The sequence below is a fragment of the Pleurodeles waltl genome, chromosome 5 (assembly GCF_031143425.1).
Source record: "Pleurodeles waltl isolate 20211129_DDA chromosome 5, aPleWal1.hap1.20221129, whole genome shotgun sequence".
In the NCBI taxonomy this organism is placed as follows: domain Eukaryota; kingdom Metazoa; phylum Chordata; class Amphibia; order Caudata; family Salamandridae; genus Pleurodeles; species Pleurodeles waltl.
The window spans coordinates 578,854,087-578,871,658 of NC_090444.1; the positions used below are offsets into that span (position 1 = coordinate 578,854,087).

Sequence of the window (17,572 nt, forward strand, 5' to 3'; positions counted from 1 at the left end):
TACTAAAGCCTCAAGATAATTTCTTTATTTACACATGACTCAAGAAGGCAAGAGAATGGAGGAGATAAAATATACCTCACCCCCTTCTCTCTTCTAAAGATTAAACTGATGTTATAGTTAGGAATTGAAATAATATCTTACTTTACGTTTAAAAGAACCTAGAAATTCACTGAACAAAACAAAGGTTAAATAAACGTTATAGTGTGATGAAACTGTCAGTTAAAATGTAACATTTTAAACTAACAAAATCACTGAAATTCAGTAGTTATAGTTATTCCATGTAACTATAACTTGTGTCCTAAATTAACTATAACTTGCATCCTTGCCATGCACTGCTGATTACCTCACATTTTACATAACTCATGGGTTTTTCTATGACATCGTTCATAACATCATTGCAACATCTGAAATGACATCATTGACAACAAAATTGTGCATGTACAGTCATGAATTATAGTTTCTTGGGGATAACTTGATGAGTTGGTGGGATGGAGCAGTTGGTGTAGAAACTTTGCTGTGATTTAAACCTACACCAACACCAATACAATTGCTGACTTGAATTATTCCATTAAATTCATATTTTTTTAATTCATGAAGTAGGAGTACCGCCACACTTCCACAACATAAATCTGTGCCTTAGTTGTAAAAAGATAGCTCATTAGATAAATATCATTACTCTCAAAGCATGTCAGCTTCTTTATCCTACTGTGTGTCATCAGGAACCCAAGAAGAGTTTATGCTTGCAGCAAAACTTTGCAAGGTATAGTTCTTTGGCTGGTGTATTTTAAGTCACACTTCCTTTAGGGTGTGGCATTATTCCAGATTTTGTATATATAAAGTGGGTATTATACAGTGACAAATCACATTTCTGCTCTGTTGAATAGTACAGTAAAACGTTTTTTCCATTTTAAATTATATTAATTTGACCACTCCTAAGTAGGGATAACCAGTACTTAAACTGTGCCAGTGTTTTCTGATGCTCAGCACCGGCAATAAATTATTAACACGGGTACTTTTTAATCACACTCCACCACATGGTGGTGCTGTCTGCCTACTTTCAACAGGACGTGAGTTTAGCAATTTATTGTAGAGTAAAAATATAATTATAACTGGGGGTCTAGATCATTGGTAAGGGCATTTGGTAGCCCTGGCAGGGAAAGTGGGTGGTGCAAGCTGGAGGGGCCTCCTAAGTGATACCTTTTGCTCTGGCACTTACATTTTTAAACTAAGCACTGGTGGTAACTCTTCCTTGACACCTGAAAATCTAAAGCAACACAATGTCCCATCTGTTGGGTCCTGAAATCTTCCTAGTCGCCTTCGTTGCACCTCTCAATTAGGCCTTTCTATGTTTTTTCTTAATTATAGCTTTATTTGATAACTTCACCCTTGCCCTGATTTCCAAAGTGCTATGCCCTAAATGTGATGGGTATCCCATCTTTGGGTCCCATACTTACTGAGCTATAGATCTCAAGCTGCACCCCACTGGTGAATCCTGCTTAGGACTAAAACAGCCTGGTGTTGTTTGTGTTCTTTTCCTGAGGGGACCTGGTCTGGCAGTTCAAGCTGGACTGTTACTGTGAGAGCAGGACTAAGGCTGATTGGTATATAGCTGTTTCCTGTCGGATGTGGCTTAGAGGGCAAAAAAACAATGGACTGGGTTGTGTCCCAGAGTAATTACCAGTGAGTGAGATTAATTCAAGTAATGAATCCATCACTGCTTTGTTTTCCTCAGTAAGATAACCCTGAGTAGAAGTCATAAAGCAGGTAGACACCCACTCCTCCTGTATTTATCATACCAACAGTACCAGTATGAAGGCAATACACACTGATAGGAAGGAAATGTAAGGAATGGGACACAGATTATGGCTTAATGGTCTCATTACCATTAAGCAAATGTGCCATTAACTCCTTAGGCCACTTCCTCATCCTCTTACTTATTATTCAGTGATGTCCCAAGTCAGTGTATCTGACTAAATACAGACACTGCACAAAATAAATGGAAGTAAAAATTAAATTAAGTTCCTTTACAAAGCCCTGTTTTCACACCCTCCACAAGCCCCATACAAACCACCTCCCACACAGATCTATCTAGACATCATGGATAAAGTCCATTGCAAAATTTTGTACAACAGGCCATCCATACCCCTTCTTCAAAGTCCTAGCCAAATCCCATTTGTAAAATTTCATCCATATCACCTTTGCAAAAACCCACGGATAAAACATCTAAAAACCATTTTGCATCCGCCTCTTCAAACCCGCATTAGTGTTTCTTTCATGTCATAGCTAAGCCCTACTCTGAAATCGAACAAAGAGCCCTGCTCATGAAATCACAGTCCACTATTCTCCTCTGAAGATACTCATCCAGTCACTGTTGAGATGTCCATCCAGTCCCATTTCGAAAGCTCAATTTTTATCCTCATGGATAAAAGCCCAGTTCAGTATGATACCCCTATCCAGCCCCCCCATAGAAACCTTATCCTATCCCATTCTTAAAAGCCATATTTAGTGCCTGTTCATCAAACCTGTTCATACGAAACTCCCTACAAAAAGCCCTACTATGCCCCTCGAGGCCACAACCAGTCTGCTCTTCTCTATACATTAAAACATGAATATACAGATTCCAGGATGTAATATGCATTTGGTGTAAAATGGTTCAGAACGTCTGCAGACAGCTGAAAAAAGTATTGCAAAGTGCTTTCTAGGCACAATGATTCAGCTTCCCTACCCAGCTTCACTGCTTTTACGGTTAACTAAGTTACTAACAGTTTTCCGGTATTAGACACTAATTTATACACTGAAAACAAAATGTTTGTGGGACGAGCCCTGCTGCCTTTAACAATTTCGCCCCACATAAAATGACGAGGAATATCTACAAAATAATACAATGAAAGTTATAAGCAAGTTTCTTTGTTGTTTCATTGTCATGTTTGTCCTACGGAGATGCATGTGTGGCCCCTCCAGGGAGTCTTGCTGCACTGTTTGAATACCACTAGTTTATACTGTTTCTTCACTTTGGACAAAATATGCCTAAACCTTAACATTTTAGTGATATGTGATACCAGGCAATTCATGTATCCTTTTCTATACATTATCTAGGCCACTAATGCATATCCAAAGTTAGTTATGCTCTGCATGCGTTCTTTAAGTACTTTTAAAATTGGGCCCATTTTTGTGAGCGAGCCTTAATGAAATTCATGCTTTGAGCTACTGTGGTGGGCCGGTTTATTTACTCTGTTGGCCAACTAGCAGTACAAAGCACCCTGTGAACAGACCCATTTAGGGAGATTAGTTTTCTTCTGGGAAAGAAAATGAGCATGCATGAAATCTTCATAAGGTAATTAGCTGCCTTTCTCTGACAGGCACTGGCAGTATTTTCTCGCAAGGGACAACAAGGAGGATCAGACAGTTTTCTCGCTTCAGCCACCATAGGGGTGTTTCTTTAAAGTCTTGAAAACAGGTCAGAGTGGAAGGAGCCTAGTTCAGAGAAGCGGAATTTTATAATGCATGCCACATGATTGCTCTTGGCATATAAGGAGTTATTGCGGTTGGGGGATATAGTCTGCCGGTAGGCAAACAGTTTAATGTCTCCCGAATCTACAAGGTCTAGTCGGCATTGAGAGGGGTTGTTGAATTCTGTGAGCTTTCTGTAGTGCACCCCTTTTCCTTTCTGACACCCGTTAGAGGGGGTTTCCATTGGGTTTTCAACCTGCAATTGTGTACATATTTGTAATTGTGAGAATAGTATTTGGTTGTGTGTGTATTAAACTCCTTTTCCTTGTTTAAGAAAACGCTCTGGCATTGATAAATGGAATGCTATTTGTTGGGCTGCCGGAGTTCCTAGTCAGAGCACCTCCATGAGTAGGCTTTGAACAGCTTTGTCTCACTACCCTGAGAGTCCAGTGCTCAAAGGGGCACACGGTTCTCAGTTTGAGAGTTTGCAATATGGTGGCACCAGGACATCAGAAGCAAAAGACCCCAGTTGTCAAAATTGTAAATAACTCCTAAGGTAGGCCCTAGTTAGCCCCAACAGCAAGGTGCAGTGTATTTAAAAGGTTGGACATGTACTTTTAAGTTTAACATGTCCAGGTGGTGAAAAACTGCTAAATTAGTTTTTCACCATTGTAAGGCCCATCTCTCCCATAGGATAACATTGTGATTACCTTAAAACATTTTATCAAGTGGAACACCCAATTGGAAAAATATAGAAATGTGGAGTTTGCTGTCTCTGGACACACAAATTAAAAGTACAACTTATGGTAAAGTTGGATTTTAAGTTGTAGGTCTAAAAATACCACTTTTAGGAAGTTGTCATTTTCTTACTTTAACCATTTGGTGCCTCTGCCTGCCTCTGAATATTTGTCTGTGTTGGGTGACAGCTGGGCTTTGTGTATTCCCTCTAGACAGCCACACACAATGGGAGATTAGTCGTGACTTGATGGACATTAATGGGCCTCAACAGGCTATTAACTGGCTTAATGGGGAGCAGAGCTTAGCACTACCTCACTTACACCTGAATAAACTTGTCCTGTCTACCCACATAGGGCTTAATGACCCTGTATTGTCACTCCAGCCAGGTTGGAGCCAGGACAGAGGAGGCAGGGCATCTGTACATTTCAAAGGCCTGCCTCTGGAAGCTTCTCTCAACTTCCAGAGCTAGGGTATCACAGTATAAATACTGCACCCGAAGCCCCACCAAATCAGATACTATTGGAACCAAGAAAAATGCCAGGAAGAAGGACTGTGCTGCCCAGAGGGACTGTCACTCTGCAACTCCATTGCTGTGTTGACATACTGCTGCTGTTGTAGGAGGGACTGCCACTTTGTGACTGGCTCTGCTATGTTGGCTACTACTGATGCTCTAGGAAGGACTGCCACTTCACTGTTTGCTCTGCTCTGTTGGCCTGGTGCCTGCTGCTTTTGTACTGCAGTAAGAGGGACTGAATTTGCTCTCTACATCCTTGAACCCAAGAATCTCTTAGGCCTTGTTGGCTTGCGTCCCCATTCTTCTGCAGTTTCAGGGACATCAAAGACTGCTGCAACTCACCTGCTACAGCACCGGGACTCTGACATCTGTGACTCTACCCTGCCAAGTGGTGCCACCCCAGTCCTGGACCGTTAGAAGGTGCCTAAGGTGCTCTTCCATCTGTGTTTTTATCAGAACTGCTGCAAAGCAACATGGAGCCTCTCAAAGCAACACAGTGCAGGCTGCGCACCAGGATTTAAAGTACTGTGTTCTGCGGGCTTAACTGAGCGCCCGTAGCCTGCTCACACTCCATCGCGGTTAGCATGAACTTGTGACTTCGTCCCAGTCTGGTGTGACCAGATAACCACCGCTGGCGTTTTACGCTTCCTTGTGCGATTTTCACCAAAATCTTCAAAATTGCATATCTTAGGATCTACTTATTGAATGTTTGTCATTTTGGCCTTGTTTTAATCAGATAAATATCCCCTATCTTCCTAACCTGTTGAGTCTTTTTGTGGTCTCTTTCACTGTGTTCCTGTAATTTAGGTGCTGCACAAATACTTTGCACATTGCCTCTTACGTTAAGCCTGCCTGGTCTGTGCTGTGCCAAGCTACCAGAGGGTGAGCACAGGTTAATTTAGGTTGTGTATCTGACTCTCCTTTCCCTGACTGAGATTGTGGTCCCTACTTGGACAGGGTGCATACCTCTGCCAACTAGAGACCAGGGGCTTATTTACAAGACCTCTATGCTGACGGTGTGTCACTTTTTGTAATGCACTGGCAGCGCAAGCTGCAGGCCCATATTTAGAAGGCCACTGTGCATAGCTTTTCATTGACGTGCAGATATGGAGTAAGACAACGCAGGACATGCTGCTGTGTTATCTTACTGCGCATCAAAGAGACGTTCCATGGACGTTGCAATGGGGTGTTCCCACACTACATCCATGGATGTAGATGCGTTCCCAGATTTACAAGGTTCTGTAAACCTGTAAATGCATCAAAAGCCTACGCCTACCCAGAGGAGGCGTAACGAGGAGAAATAACTTGTTTTTTTCCTCTATGTGTGCAGCATTCTGCAGCACGCACACAAAGAGTAAAACACTCCCATTGATTGATTTTGTGCAGGAAGGCATCCCTTCCTGTGCAAAAACAATCATTCCTACAACGCAGACACCCCTGCACCATGGTGCCAATTATGCGCCAGCGCAATGGAAGAGGACAGGAATGTACCATATTTCATTAATACGCCTCATTCCTGCCCTTTTCTTTTGATGCAGGGCAGCGCAGCAAGAAGCCTAGCAGCACAGCCCTGCTCCAAAATATTGTAAATGAGACCCCCAACACAAATTTCTCGCAGCAGTCAATTGATTGGTCTTTCAGGAGAAGGCAAGAACAGGACTTTAAATTAACAGTGTTCAGTAAAAGCAGAGTAGCATCTTTCTGCAATGAAAGGGAAGCTAACTGCCTTTCTCCGGTAATTTAGTACATAAGCAGATAAGAGGAAAGGAAATTAGATAATCCTATCATTTTGTGACTTCTCTTCACTGAGGACTAATGTGTAAATTGCATAGAAAATGGTGAGCATGCACAATGTGAGCAGGAACTACTACACTTACGTCTTGTGCACATGCACAGTGGTCGGAAAAGGATGCCATTACCAATTCACAGCCTCCATCTCCTTTATGTAGAGCACTTTAACCTGTAGCTGAAAGTGAGCAGAAGGCGGTTCAGCACCAAGGCATAGGTTAAACCACATAGATAGCTTTTTTAATGCCTTTAGCTCAGTTAGCCAGATACTGGTCCATCTTTCTAGACAACTTGCCAGCAACATAATTATACATTGTGTACTTTGTGAGGCTTTGTCTGTGATCAGCGCATCGCAAAACAAATGTGATTCACAAAATATACTATGGGAACATGGAAATGAAGCCCCTTTGCAGGTAAATCAAGGTAAACTTGCCTACCACAAATCTGGGCATTTACCCCCAACTCTGGAGAAAGTCTCTGCTGTCAATTTAAATTAAAGCAACGCTTGCCTGTTTGATTGAATAGCTTTTGATGAGCATGGCTGATGTTGGCGTGCATCTTCAAATTGTGGAAATAAGTACGGTGTACACAAACTAGTAATGGTCTTTCTCGAATCACTGCTTTTCTTTCTTTACATCCCTGCTTGGCTTCTCGAGCTCCCTAAATTTACCAGGTGATTCACTGTCATCCAAAAACATAGTGCCAGTAATGTGTTTTTCTTGTTTTCAGATGTTTGCATCACATTTGGTCAAATGACCTGGAGAAGGCTAAAAAAAATTATTGTATCAATGACATATAAGAAGGCATTACATTTTTAAACAAAATCCCTGGACTGAAGCACTTCCTCCTTGGTGACAAGGAATCCACAAACAAGCTTACATATATTTATCTTTGTAGGCTAAATTTGCCAGGAACGTATTTGTGTCTCAAGCTTTGTCTTACTCATTTGTGTTTCGCAATTAGGCAGCCTCTCACTTCTTATCAGGGTTGGACTGGGACAGAAAACAGACCCAGGCACCAAAACAAAACCAGCCTCCATTAGAAAATCAGATAGCTAAAAAGTGCTCTACAATTGCAGATCTGGTCAGTTATCAGCTTGTAAAGACTAGCTTTATGTGTGATTTACATTAAGAGGGTGACAGCGTGAATGTGTGCTTGCTGCAGCCAGTGTTTGTGGTGATATCAGAGATATGTGCGAGTGCATGCGTTTGTGCTTGCTGCGGGCAGAGTTTGAGGTAATACGGGAGAAGTAAATGGCTCACCACAGCATAAAACAGGCCCACACTTAGCCAGATAAACGGCCCACACTGTGACTTTGTCAGATCGTCACTTTGGGCACTGCCATATTGCCCTATGGGTCGGTCCGACCCTGCAGTTCTCGGGTCTTTCTATCTCAATTTAATAACCTCTGCTCTTGAGAAATGTTTTCCAGAAATGCTTTTGATTGGAACTATGGTAAAGACCCTGAAAGCGAGCGATCTGCATATAAATGTCGCTATAATCCTGTGTTCTAGATTCAAATGCTGTTCTTAAGCCGCACTTCCTCTAGGACGTTAATAATGTGTTTCTAACTCGACTGCAAAGCAGTGCCTCTTCCGCAAATTAATTTGCCGGCACAGTGTAGAAAATTACTCGTTCCCACTTAAAAACGAAATGTTACATTTTAAAATCGAGTGTTCATACTTTTCTTACTGATGAATTGCGAATTAAGTAAAAATTGCTTTGTTTTGTAGGTTCTGGATGTTCTGTGCTCCCTTTGTGTGTGCCATGGGGTGGCCGTGCGATCCAATCAGCACCTGATCTGTGATAATCTCCTCCCAGGAAGAGACCTGCTTCTTCAGACTCGGCTTGTCAATCACGTGAGCAGGTGAATGTGGGCTCAATGACAACCCCCTGGTTTAATTTCAGAGAGTATGTGAGTTTTGCGTAAATCCAAAGAGATTACCGGCCTCGTTTAAAGTGCGGTGGTAGTGACAGATACAATTCTACCATTTCTATAAATCTTTCGCTGATACGGTAATAACACTTTACATCGCAGAAATACAGCAAATAGTTAGTGGTAACTTGACAGACAGGTGCCAATCACAATGGAAAACCTGCTGCAATGTCATCTCTTCGGAGCCATACCAATGGTGTTAATGCGCTATATAAATGTTATATTTTAGTACAATCCAGTTGCTGCAAATTAATCCCCAGCGTATGGCCAAGTGTGGGGTAATAAAGCACCTCTCGAATGTGGTAAGGTTAGAATCACATCAGTATATTTCGCTCGGGGTTTACCAGATTACTCTAACTGACACTATGCATAGTGTTCACAGGCTTGAAGAGTGACAGATGGGTGGAATAACAGTAGATTGCTCGAGGTTGTCACCCATATTTACATTCTACATTCCTGAGATTTCTAAACCTTTCCTTGTGCCTAAACCTATCAATAGGACTACAGGGATTCTCAGACATTTTCTGTGATGCAGAAACAATACCTCTTCTGAGGAGGAGAGAAGACATTCTTTTTACTTACTAACCACTCAAAATACCATAAGGATCACTAATATTATTTTGTGCTGCCTAGTTACAATCAATATATTTGTCAACCTTTTTACTCACTTTAGCATTATAATAAGTTTGTGCCATATGTACAAATTATAGAGATTTTGATTTCGTAATGTATGAAGCCCACAGAGTTTCATTTAGCGATTCCTAATGGTTTTGCAATTGACCTACCTCATGAATATTAATGAGGTAGGTTGTAATTTGTGACCCACTAGGAATTATGCCATCACAGAGTTGGCGTTCTGCTGGGGTCAGCAAGCCACAATGTCTGTGATTGCTTTTAATAAAGTAGACCTTTTTTTAAACTTTGAAGTTTCATTTTTTAGTAGCAGGTATTGGTTCTTTGGACCACTGGTACGCTTAAAAAATATCTGGTTCGGGAGCATGTCCAAGCCAGCGACCAAGATGGCCTCATGGCCTTCAATCTTTGGGGCCAAATGCCAAAACTTGTCATTGTTCAGCACTAATCTGCAACAATCCACATGCTGCGGACAGCCCACTGCACAGATGACGCCCTCCACAGCAGGTGGCTGTGTGCACGGATGCTGGGGTCATAGATCTGAGCACACAACAAGCTGGTGAATGCTGCAGCCTGATGTGGCCCTCAGAGGCCCCGCAATTACAGGGTAAGCCTGAGGGCGGGGCTGCAGTGCCCATCGACCAACAACCAATCCCACTGAGCCAGCTTTGCTCTGCCACTGCTGTAGAAGCGACCAGCAGGCCTGGGCTTCGATCTGCTGTGACATGCCTGTGAGGTGCCTGGGCTGCATCTGCAGTACTGAAGGGCGGCGTCACTGTGAGATGCAGCCATGCAGAGTGCAATTCATGCACCCAGGTGCTCCTACACTGCTGTCGCAGTGGGCTGGTGCTGATCCCGCTCACAGTGACTGCATCACAACTGGGGCATACAGAACATTTCCTGGTGCAGCGACTCCCCCCCATCTACTTCACTCAAACCACCTAAAGTTATATAGCCTGGGGAAGAGTGGCTAGAAACACCACACAGCACTGATGCACCTCACTGCTGTGCCCTACACAACATCAGTGGAATGTGACCATCAGAGCTACCCACACACCCCACGATGAGTCTGGAAGCGCACCCTGATGCTGCCGATGCCTGATATTTGGAGGGGTTTGCTACTACATAATTGCCATCGAGACAGTAGAGGCCCGGACATCATGTTACAGCACTCCCATGACATTCCTCTCAAGCTTCCAATGATAAATGCCTGAAGCTGGCAGCTGCTAAATTGGATCCTGCCGCAGCAACCCCTTTCTGTTACCTAATGAGAGCCCAACTCCCACATTTCACCCACAGGTTCATTGATGGACTACCACTGTAGTGGGCACCATGGGGTCTGGGGACCCTAAACAAAAGGAACTCGTTTGACCAGTCCAAGGGTCTGAGGCACCAGCATTCCTTTCCTGATATAGAGGAGACTGCTCCCGATGATCCTGCTGTGCTGTCCCTGTATGGCGCAGTTGCCATAATGGCAGAACTACCCACCAGCTTCAGATCGATCAACGCCTTATTTGACACCCTTAACAGCCGCTTAGGCCATATGGGCAAAAGTATAGAACACTACACTGTGTGCCTCAAAGGAGCAGAATGCAGAATCACTGAGATGGAAGATGACTCCACCAATGTCATTGAGCCTCTGGAAAAGTCAGAGCCCTTACTCAAGTCGATAGTGGCCAAAATTGAGGAATTGGAGGTGCAATCTCGTCATATTAACCTGCAGATTCTGGGGGTAGCCGAATCCATGAATATTGGTCATCCTGACGTGTTAGTTGAAAAAATGCTCACAGAACTCTTCAGCAGGTATTATTTTGTTGACACATTTGTAGTAGAGAGAGCTTATAGGTCACTGGGCCCACATCCTCCTCCTGGTGCACCAAACCCCTCCGATCATAGCAGGCTTACTGTAGGGACAGGGACACAGTGTTGCACCTGCCCCGGGAGCACAGCCCCTCCAATATCAGAGCTCAACATTGTCCCTGTTTCCTGATTTCACGCTTGCTATGCAGGAGACACAGCATAAATTCTCAGATGTGAAAAATATTCCCCAGAAGCAGGGTCTCAAGTGCAGCATGCTCTACGCAGCATGCATCCGTGTGGAGGTCAATGGTCAACAGTGAATTTTCAACACCCCAGCAGATGCTGCCCAATTTTGCAGGCAGCACCGTGGATGAGACAGATCTTCACATCGCACCACTCTCAACAAATCACCTACCATTGCTGCTATGGCAGCCACCCATGAACCACTTTATGGAATGGAACTAACTGAACCTCAGTGGACCTCCATTGAACAGACTTCATGTCACTGGGCATGCTGAACAATTCAGGAGGTTTGTCTGCCACTCCATGGTGCAGATTTCTTTCCACAAACCGACACTCCTAACGCATCGTGCTGAGTTACAGAACAGTATTATGTGTTTGTTTGATTGGGATTCGCCAGTTGTTTTTTGCAGTGGTGTGGGTGGGGGGATGGTTTACAGTTGTACAGAAAGTTTTTTGTTTGGTCATTGCAATGTTGCTATGCTACACCCTGATGCTATCCTACTCAATGTGCTACATGGGGACCCAACCTAGGGCAAATAGGGGCTGAAATTGACATGTTTAACTTGGAACATCAGGGAAATATTCCATGTTATTCTACCCTAGTCTCTACCATCACAACTGTTCATGCTAAACCCCATGCTCTGCATGTTTTTCAAGACATAGTAGGCACTTTTCAGCCTACAGATGCAAGACGCACTCATCACTCCCACATGACAGACTACACAATTTGCTCTGCTCCACCTGGTGGATGTATCCGAAAAGACTATTGGTTCATTTCACGAGGAGCGCTTTTGTGGCTGGTAGATGTGACGCATTTACCCTGCACCTTATAGGACCATGCCCCAGTTAAGATGACTCTAAACATTCCATGCCTGAGCGGACCAACTCGACAATGGCGTTTCCCTGAAAACGCATTACATGACTCGGTTTTTAGGTCTAAACTACGGGATACCATCAATAAATACTTTGAACTGAACACTGGATCTGTCACTGGGAATGCCACTTTGTGGGAGGCATTTAAGGCATACATCTGTGAAGTCTGCATGGCCAAACACGCAGGTGTCTTCAAGAGCATTTGCAGTGACTTGTCCCGAGTAGGATGGGAACTGTGGGACATTAATCTGGACTCTATGGGGCACGTGCAAAACACCCAACTACATAGGCGTTCAGTTCTGTTTAATGAATTTAGAGTTTTAGCTAAGCACGAGGTAGCCTTTTTCAGAAATATGCACACAAGTGGCAAAATGGCAAAGGAGAGAGACAGGGCTGCACATTAGCTTGGTTACTGCGTCCTAACCTCCATGGCACCTATGTGACAAGCGTCCTCACTGATGAGGAAACAACTGTAGTGGATTGCACTGGTGTTGTCCAAACATTCCTGGCATGCTACCAACAACTCTAAACTGTGTGAACTGCAGATGATACCAATGCGATCGCTGCGTACCTAGCGGAGGTGGCAATGGTATGGTTGATGGAGGGACAGCAGCAATTCCTGATGGTCGCTATCACACAAGAAGAGATTGTGCAAGCAACTGATGCCCTGGATGATTCCAAGGCCCCAGGACTTGATCGCCTTACGGTTAGCTTTTATAAAGCTCACAATCACATTTAGACCCCCACCTGTTGAAAGTATATGCAGAATCACTTGAGACTGAAACCCTCCCCTCCACCTTTCGAGAAGCCATGATCACTTAGCTTGTGAAACCTGGCAAGCCGTTATATTTATGTATATTCAAGTACGTACTCTTCCTCCTCAATCACGATAACAAAGTACTAGCTAAGGTCATTACCACATGTCTCTCTTGTAGTGAATCTTAGTTGGTTTTAATGGGAAACAGGAGTTAGCCTGGCCTTTGGCTTGCAGGCTCGTGCCCCCGTCACCCAGGGACTTTTACCCTTCTTAGCTTGCTCTGTTTTAGCACATTTATTTAATTAAATATTTTAATATGGCTGCCTTGTTTTTAATTAGGCCCTGTTTTAGTTTGCGTTATCAGTGCCACCGCGCTAAGGCGTCAATATCAATCAACAAAGACAAAAAAACTGTAGGTCTTCACTTTAGGTACTTTCCCTCCTCATGCTTTCAAAGAAATTCTTTATATTAATTATCGTCCCAAGCACACCTTCTTATCTATTGTTTGTGAACAAACCTACGTCAGGGGTTCAAGTAGATCTGTTTAAATACTCCCCACTTAAACTGATAGTCAGAGGGATTCCGACTGGATGCCATCGCTGCTATAGATGCTGCATGTCGCCTTGACGCTGACCCAGTCTTCGTGTCCCTCCGGAGTCTGAGCTAGAGACCTCATTCCACGGTAACAATGGTTGGAGGCTCTTCTCATGAACATGGCATTGTCAGATTAGGTTTAACATACCTAGCTCTCCTTTAGGTTAGAGGGTAGGTTTATCATGCTAGGGTATTAGGACATATTACACACTGCATGTCATTTCATGATATTGCAAGATGGTAGGGGTCTTTGCATTAATGACTCTTGTGTTTACCATGCTGTTTCTTGCACTGTTCATTATCCTAATCATTGCAGCCCATGCAACTTATCGCAGATTGCAGTTTTGCTAAAATAAAAACTATTGAAACTTTACTGCATCTTCTTCATTGCCTGTGTTTGATTGAGTCATGTTGTTAATGTGAGAAAGGGGTAATCTCTGTTTCACCACGACACTCCCTGAGATGTCACACTTTTGAGTCGATGCGTACAGGCTACAGGCTGCCACAAATCACCTTTTACTGTTTGGGTTTCTGGTGAGGTGCTGCTTGTGAGCCGGGAAGGTTGGGACGACAGTTGCGACTTGTTGTAGAACTGGCGTAGTCGCCTACAAAGATAAGTACTGTCATCCTTAAACCAGCAGTCTTGCCTAGAGCAAGAGTCCTACTATGATACCCTCTTCTGATGGAACACATCATATCTCCCATCCAGATACGTTTTGTACTGCACTGCTCTACCACCATATTTGCTGTCCTGAACGAAATCTCCCCGACTCTCCCTGCAGCTGTCACACTTCTTGACATCTGGAAGGCATTTGATTCGCTCGAATAGCCATTCCTGAAGGCAACCTTGACTGACCTAGGACCCCCCTGTGACTTTCTTGATCTAATCATGCTCCTATCATCTAACCCTGTAGCCCGGCTAAGGGTAAACGGCTCCCTTGCATATGTTTTTGGTGACGAGGGGGACTTGTCAGGACTGCCCATTGTCACCCTTTCTTTTCATTATAGCCCTTGACCCACTGGTCCGGCAACTCCAGGAACGCTACTTGCACAGAGGATTTCAATTTTAGAGTGGACTACTCTTAGTATCTGTGTATGTGATGGTATTTTGCTATTTGTCTAGGACCCACCACCCAGCTCCCCCTATCATCCGAGAGATCATCAGGTTTGGCCAGTGCCATGTTAAAAGACACACTCATGTAGTAGAGTACACTAGGTATTAGGGTACCCTTACAATTGTCCTGACAGACCCTGTAAGCCCCTGGTGGCTTATAGGGTAAGTGGGTACAATCTGTCTACAAGTCCCTAGTACATAATAGGACATGGAAGTTGGAGACCTAGAAATCTTGCTTCCCTTTGCATGTGGACACTGCTAGAGGTTTTCTGTCATTTAAAAAAAATTGCAGCCTGACTATGCAGACTGCATTTAAATGGAAATGGTGTCCCAATTCGACTTTGCTACAGGTTCTTTAAAAGTGATAATCTGCACTATTTTGCATACCAGGTACCCCCAGGGTCTCTCCTAGTGCCCCAGGGGTGCATGGACATGTAACTATAAGCAGGGTATTTATAAAAGATGTTTTATAAACCCTGGTGAGGGAAAACTGCTAATTTAATTCCCCCCCCATTGTAGATACTGGACTCCGTAGGCCAACATTGCAGTATTGTATTTGATTGTAAATATTGTTAGGAAAGATGAAGAAATGTAATTCCAGGGCTTAAAAGATTTGTTTTGATAACTTCAGCAATTTGTACAGAAAATAAGTTTTGAGTCTTTTCTTTCTTTCTGTAAGCCAAAATCCAGCCTTCTGGAGATCCCCACTGATTGGTCAGTGCTAACAGAATTAGCAAGGTGCTTTGTTTGGGTGAAAAGTGGCTGTCCAGGGGAGAGGCTATCTGCTCAATGGAGCTCTGCAGCTGCACAGGAATGCCAGAGCAGGGGGAGGGGTAATAAACCATCCAGCCTCAAAAGAGAGCAGGACACGCAGGGTATGCCAGGCCATTTACCCCCACACCCTGTATCCCTCAGTCAGATACAGGCTTGAGGAAGGAATTTGCAGATTTCAGGGGGAGGAGAGCTATAGAAATGAGCCTCAGTTGGTGTTGGTTTAGTTAGCTCTAACTGTTCTGCTGACATTTCTACCATCATGGATTTTGGAACAATGCTGCTTTCTGGGACAGGAATATGCTACACTCTGGAGGAAGTGGGCATGCACCTGGTGTCACCCTGCAATTTATTGGTCAAGGGTGCCCCCTTTTTCCTGATGACCAGGAGCTATGAATAAATATGAAAGAGGTGCATAGCATTTCAGTTCTGCCTGAAACTACTAGAGAAAGAATGAATGTACTGGGGAAATCTGGATCTGGACCCTTGGCCTGTACTTCTGAGTGAAGAGCACCTGCTGCACAATCTGGTAGTACAGCCCTGGGGACTGTGCCTTGCTTCAAGAAGAACTATGGAGTGGACTCCCTGCAGTTACAGGTTAACAGAGCTTCACCTGCATTATCTCTAGCAAGTGACCTCAGCCTGGAGTGCATCCAGGGGACTTTTAAGGATTTGGCCAGATGCATTGTGGGAATTGTGATCCAAACCTTCCAAGAACCATCCAGGAGATTCCAGACCCTTGGAGTTGTGTTTTGAGCCCTTTGAACCTGCAAGGAGGACTTCAGGAAGTCAAGGGAACCCGACCCGGGAAGTTAAGCTGGTGAACCCTCACCTCGACCCAGCCTGGATTTCAAGTTCATCCCGCTACAAAGCTTCCAGGATTTGACCAGGAAAGTGAAGTTGGCAAACCCTCACTGAATCTGGCCTGGTGAAGAGCAGCGAGGGCCCTCGGAAGAAATAGCTCCAGAAAGATTTCCGAGTGTGAAGGTAAAATTTTGACCGAGGCCTCCCGCTTAGTGTATCTGGCTAAGGCTCCATCGCGGTCGGCCCCAAACTTTGACTTTGTCCCAGTCTACTGCGACCAGATGTCCTGACTTGGCGCTTTGTGTTTTAAGCACTATAAATGTTTATTCTTAAAAAATTAATATCTCCTGTTCCCTACATTAGATTTTTGTCGTTTTGGTGTCTATTTACTCATAACAATATAACCTATTTTTATAAGCTGGTGTGGGATTTGTATTGTGTGTTGTGTTTTATTTATTTGCTGTATTGGTGTTTTTGAATGCTTTATACTCTTGCTCCTTAGGCGTGCCTGCTCGGTTACAGCTACCAAGGGTTGAGCAAGGGGAGAATTTACTGAGACCTTTAATGACCCTATTTTGTGTCAGTGGCCTTATTGCCAGTGGTAGGTGCATTCTTCTATTACCATAACCCACTTTCCAACAATCCCTGCTAATATGCTGTCACTTACCTACCACCAACAACCCCATTGAGAACTGGACAGATGTTATGTAAAGCAGTACCTGCCAGATATTTACACAACCAGGAAGAAAAATGTTGAGTCGATTACATATGATGGTTTAGCTTTATAAAGTGTCTCCAGCGCCAGATGTTAGCACCCAAGAAATCACAGAGGATAAAAAAAACTAAAAAAGAAGGAAATTAAAGTAAAGCTTTGTTTGTGTGTCACCGACTACTAAAAATTCTGCAAAATGTGGTTTTGATACAAATGTGCTTCTTTTGCTATTTGCATATGGTGGTTTAATGTCCCTTTTCTTTTTTATTTCTAGTATGAGGCCCAATATCTTCCTTGGCACCAGCGAAGGCTCTGCCCAATATCGGAAATGGTACTACGAATTAATAGTTGATCACATGGAGCCCTTTGTGACAGCAGAAGTAACTCACCTGAGGGTTGGCTGGGCTTCAACTGAAGGTTACTCGCCATATCCTGTGGGTGGTGAAGAATGGGGAGGAAATGGCGTTGGTGATGATCTTTACTCTTACGGGTTTGATGGCCTTCATCTGTGGGCAGGTAAAAAATAGCAAAATCTTTTTAACCAAAGATTCTAAGAAAATGCCTGTACTGTGTAAATGCACCTGAAACACCATTCTCTAGAAAGTCTGGTAGAAAAAACATTATTTTCAAATGCATGCTGTAGTTGAGAAGAACTAAAATGTGGAGATGATCTGTGTGCAGACATGAATTGACAGCTTTCAGAGTAATTGAATGAAGCTCTCTGTGCTATATGGACTGCTTTGCCTCCTAACCTAATTTGATTTACAGGACTTCTGTCTATTTTCTTCCAGTGGTCTTGGCTCCCTCGAGTATGCTGGAAGTTCTCCAGAGGTTTGTTCTGTCCC

The 17,572-nt window shown here is 43.7% G+C and overlaps 1 protein-coding gene across 1 annotated transcript in view; it reads left to right on the forward strand.

Annotated features, from left to right (window-relative positions):
* RYR2 (ryanodine receptor 2) overlaps nucleotides 1–17,572 on the forward strand; it is a 2,714,825-nt gene that overhangs the window by 1,125,328 nt on the left and 1,571,925 nt on the right. Inside the window, exons 18-19 of the mRNA XM_069234403.1 lie at nucleotides 8,224–8,357; nucleotides 17,002–17,243. Of these exons, the coding sequence (XP_069090504.1) occupies nucleotides 8,224–8,357; nucleotides 17,002–17,243 (376 nt within the window). The remainder of the gene's footprint in view (nucleotides 1–8,223; nucleotides 8,358–17,001; nucleotides 17,244–17,572) is intronic.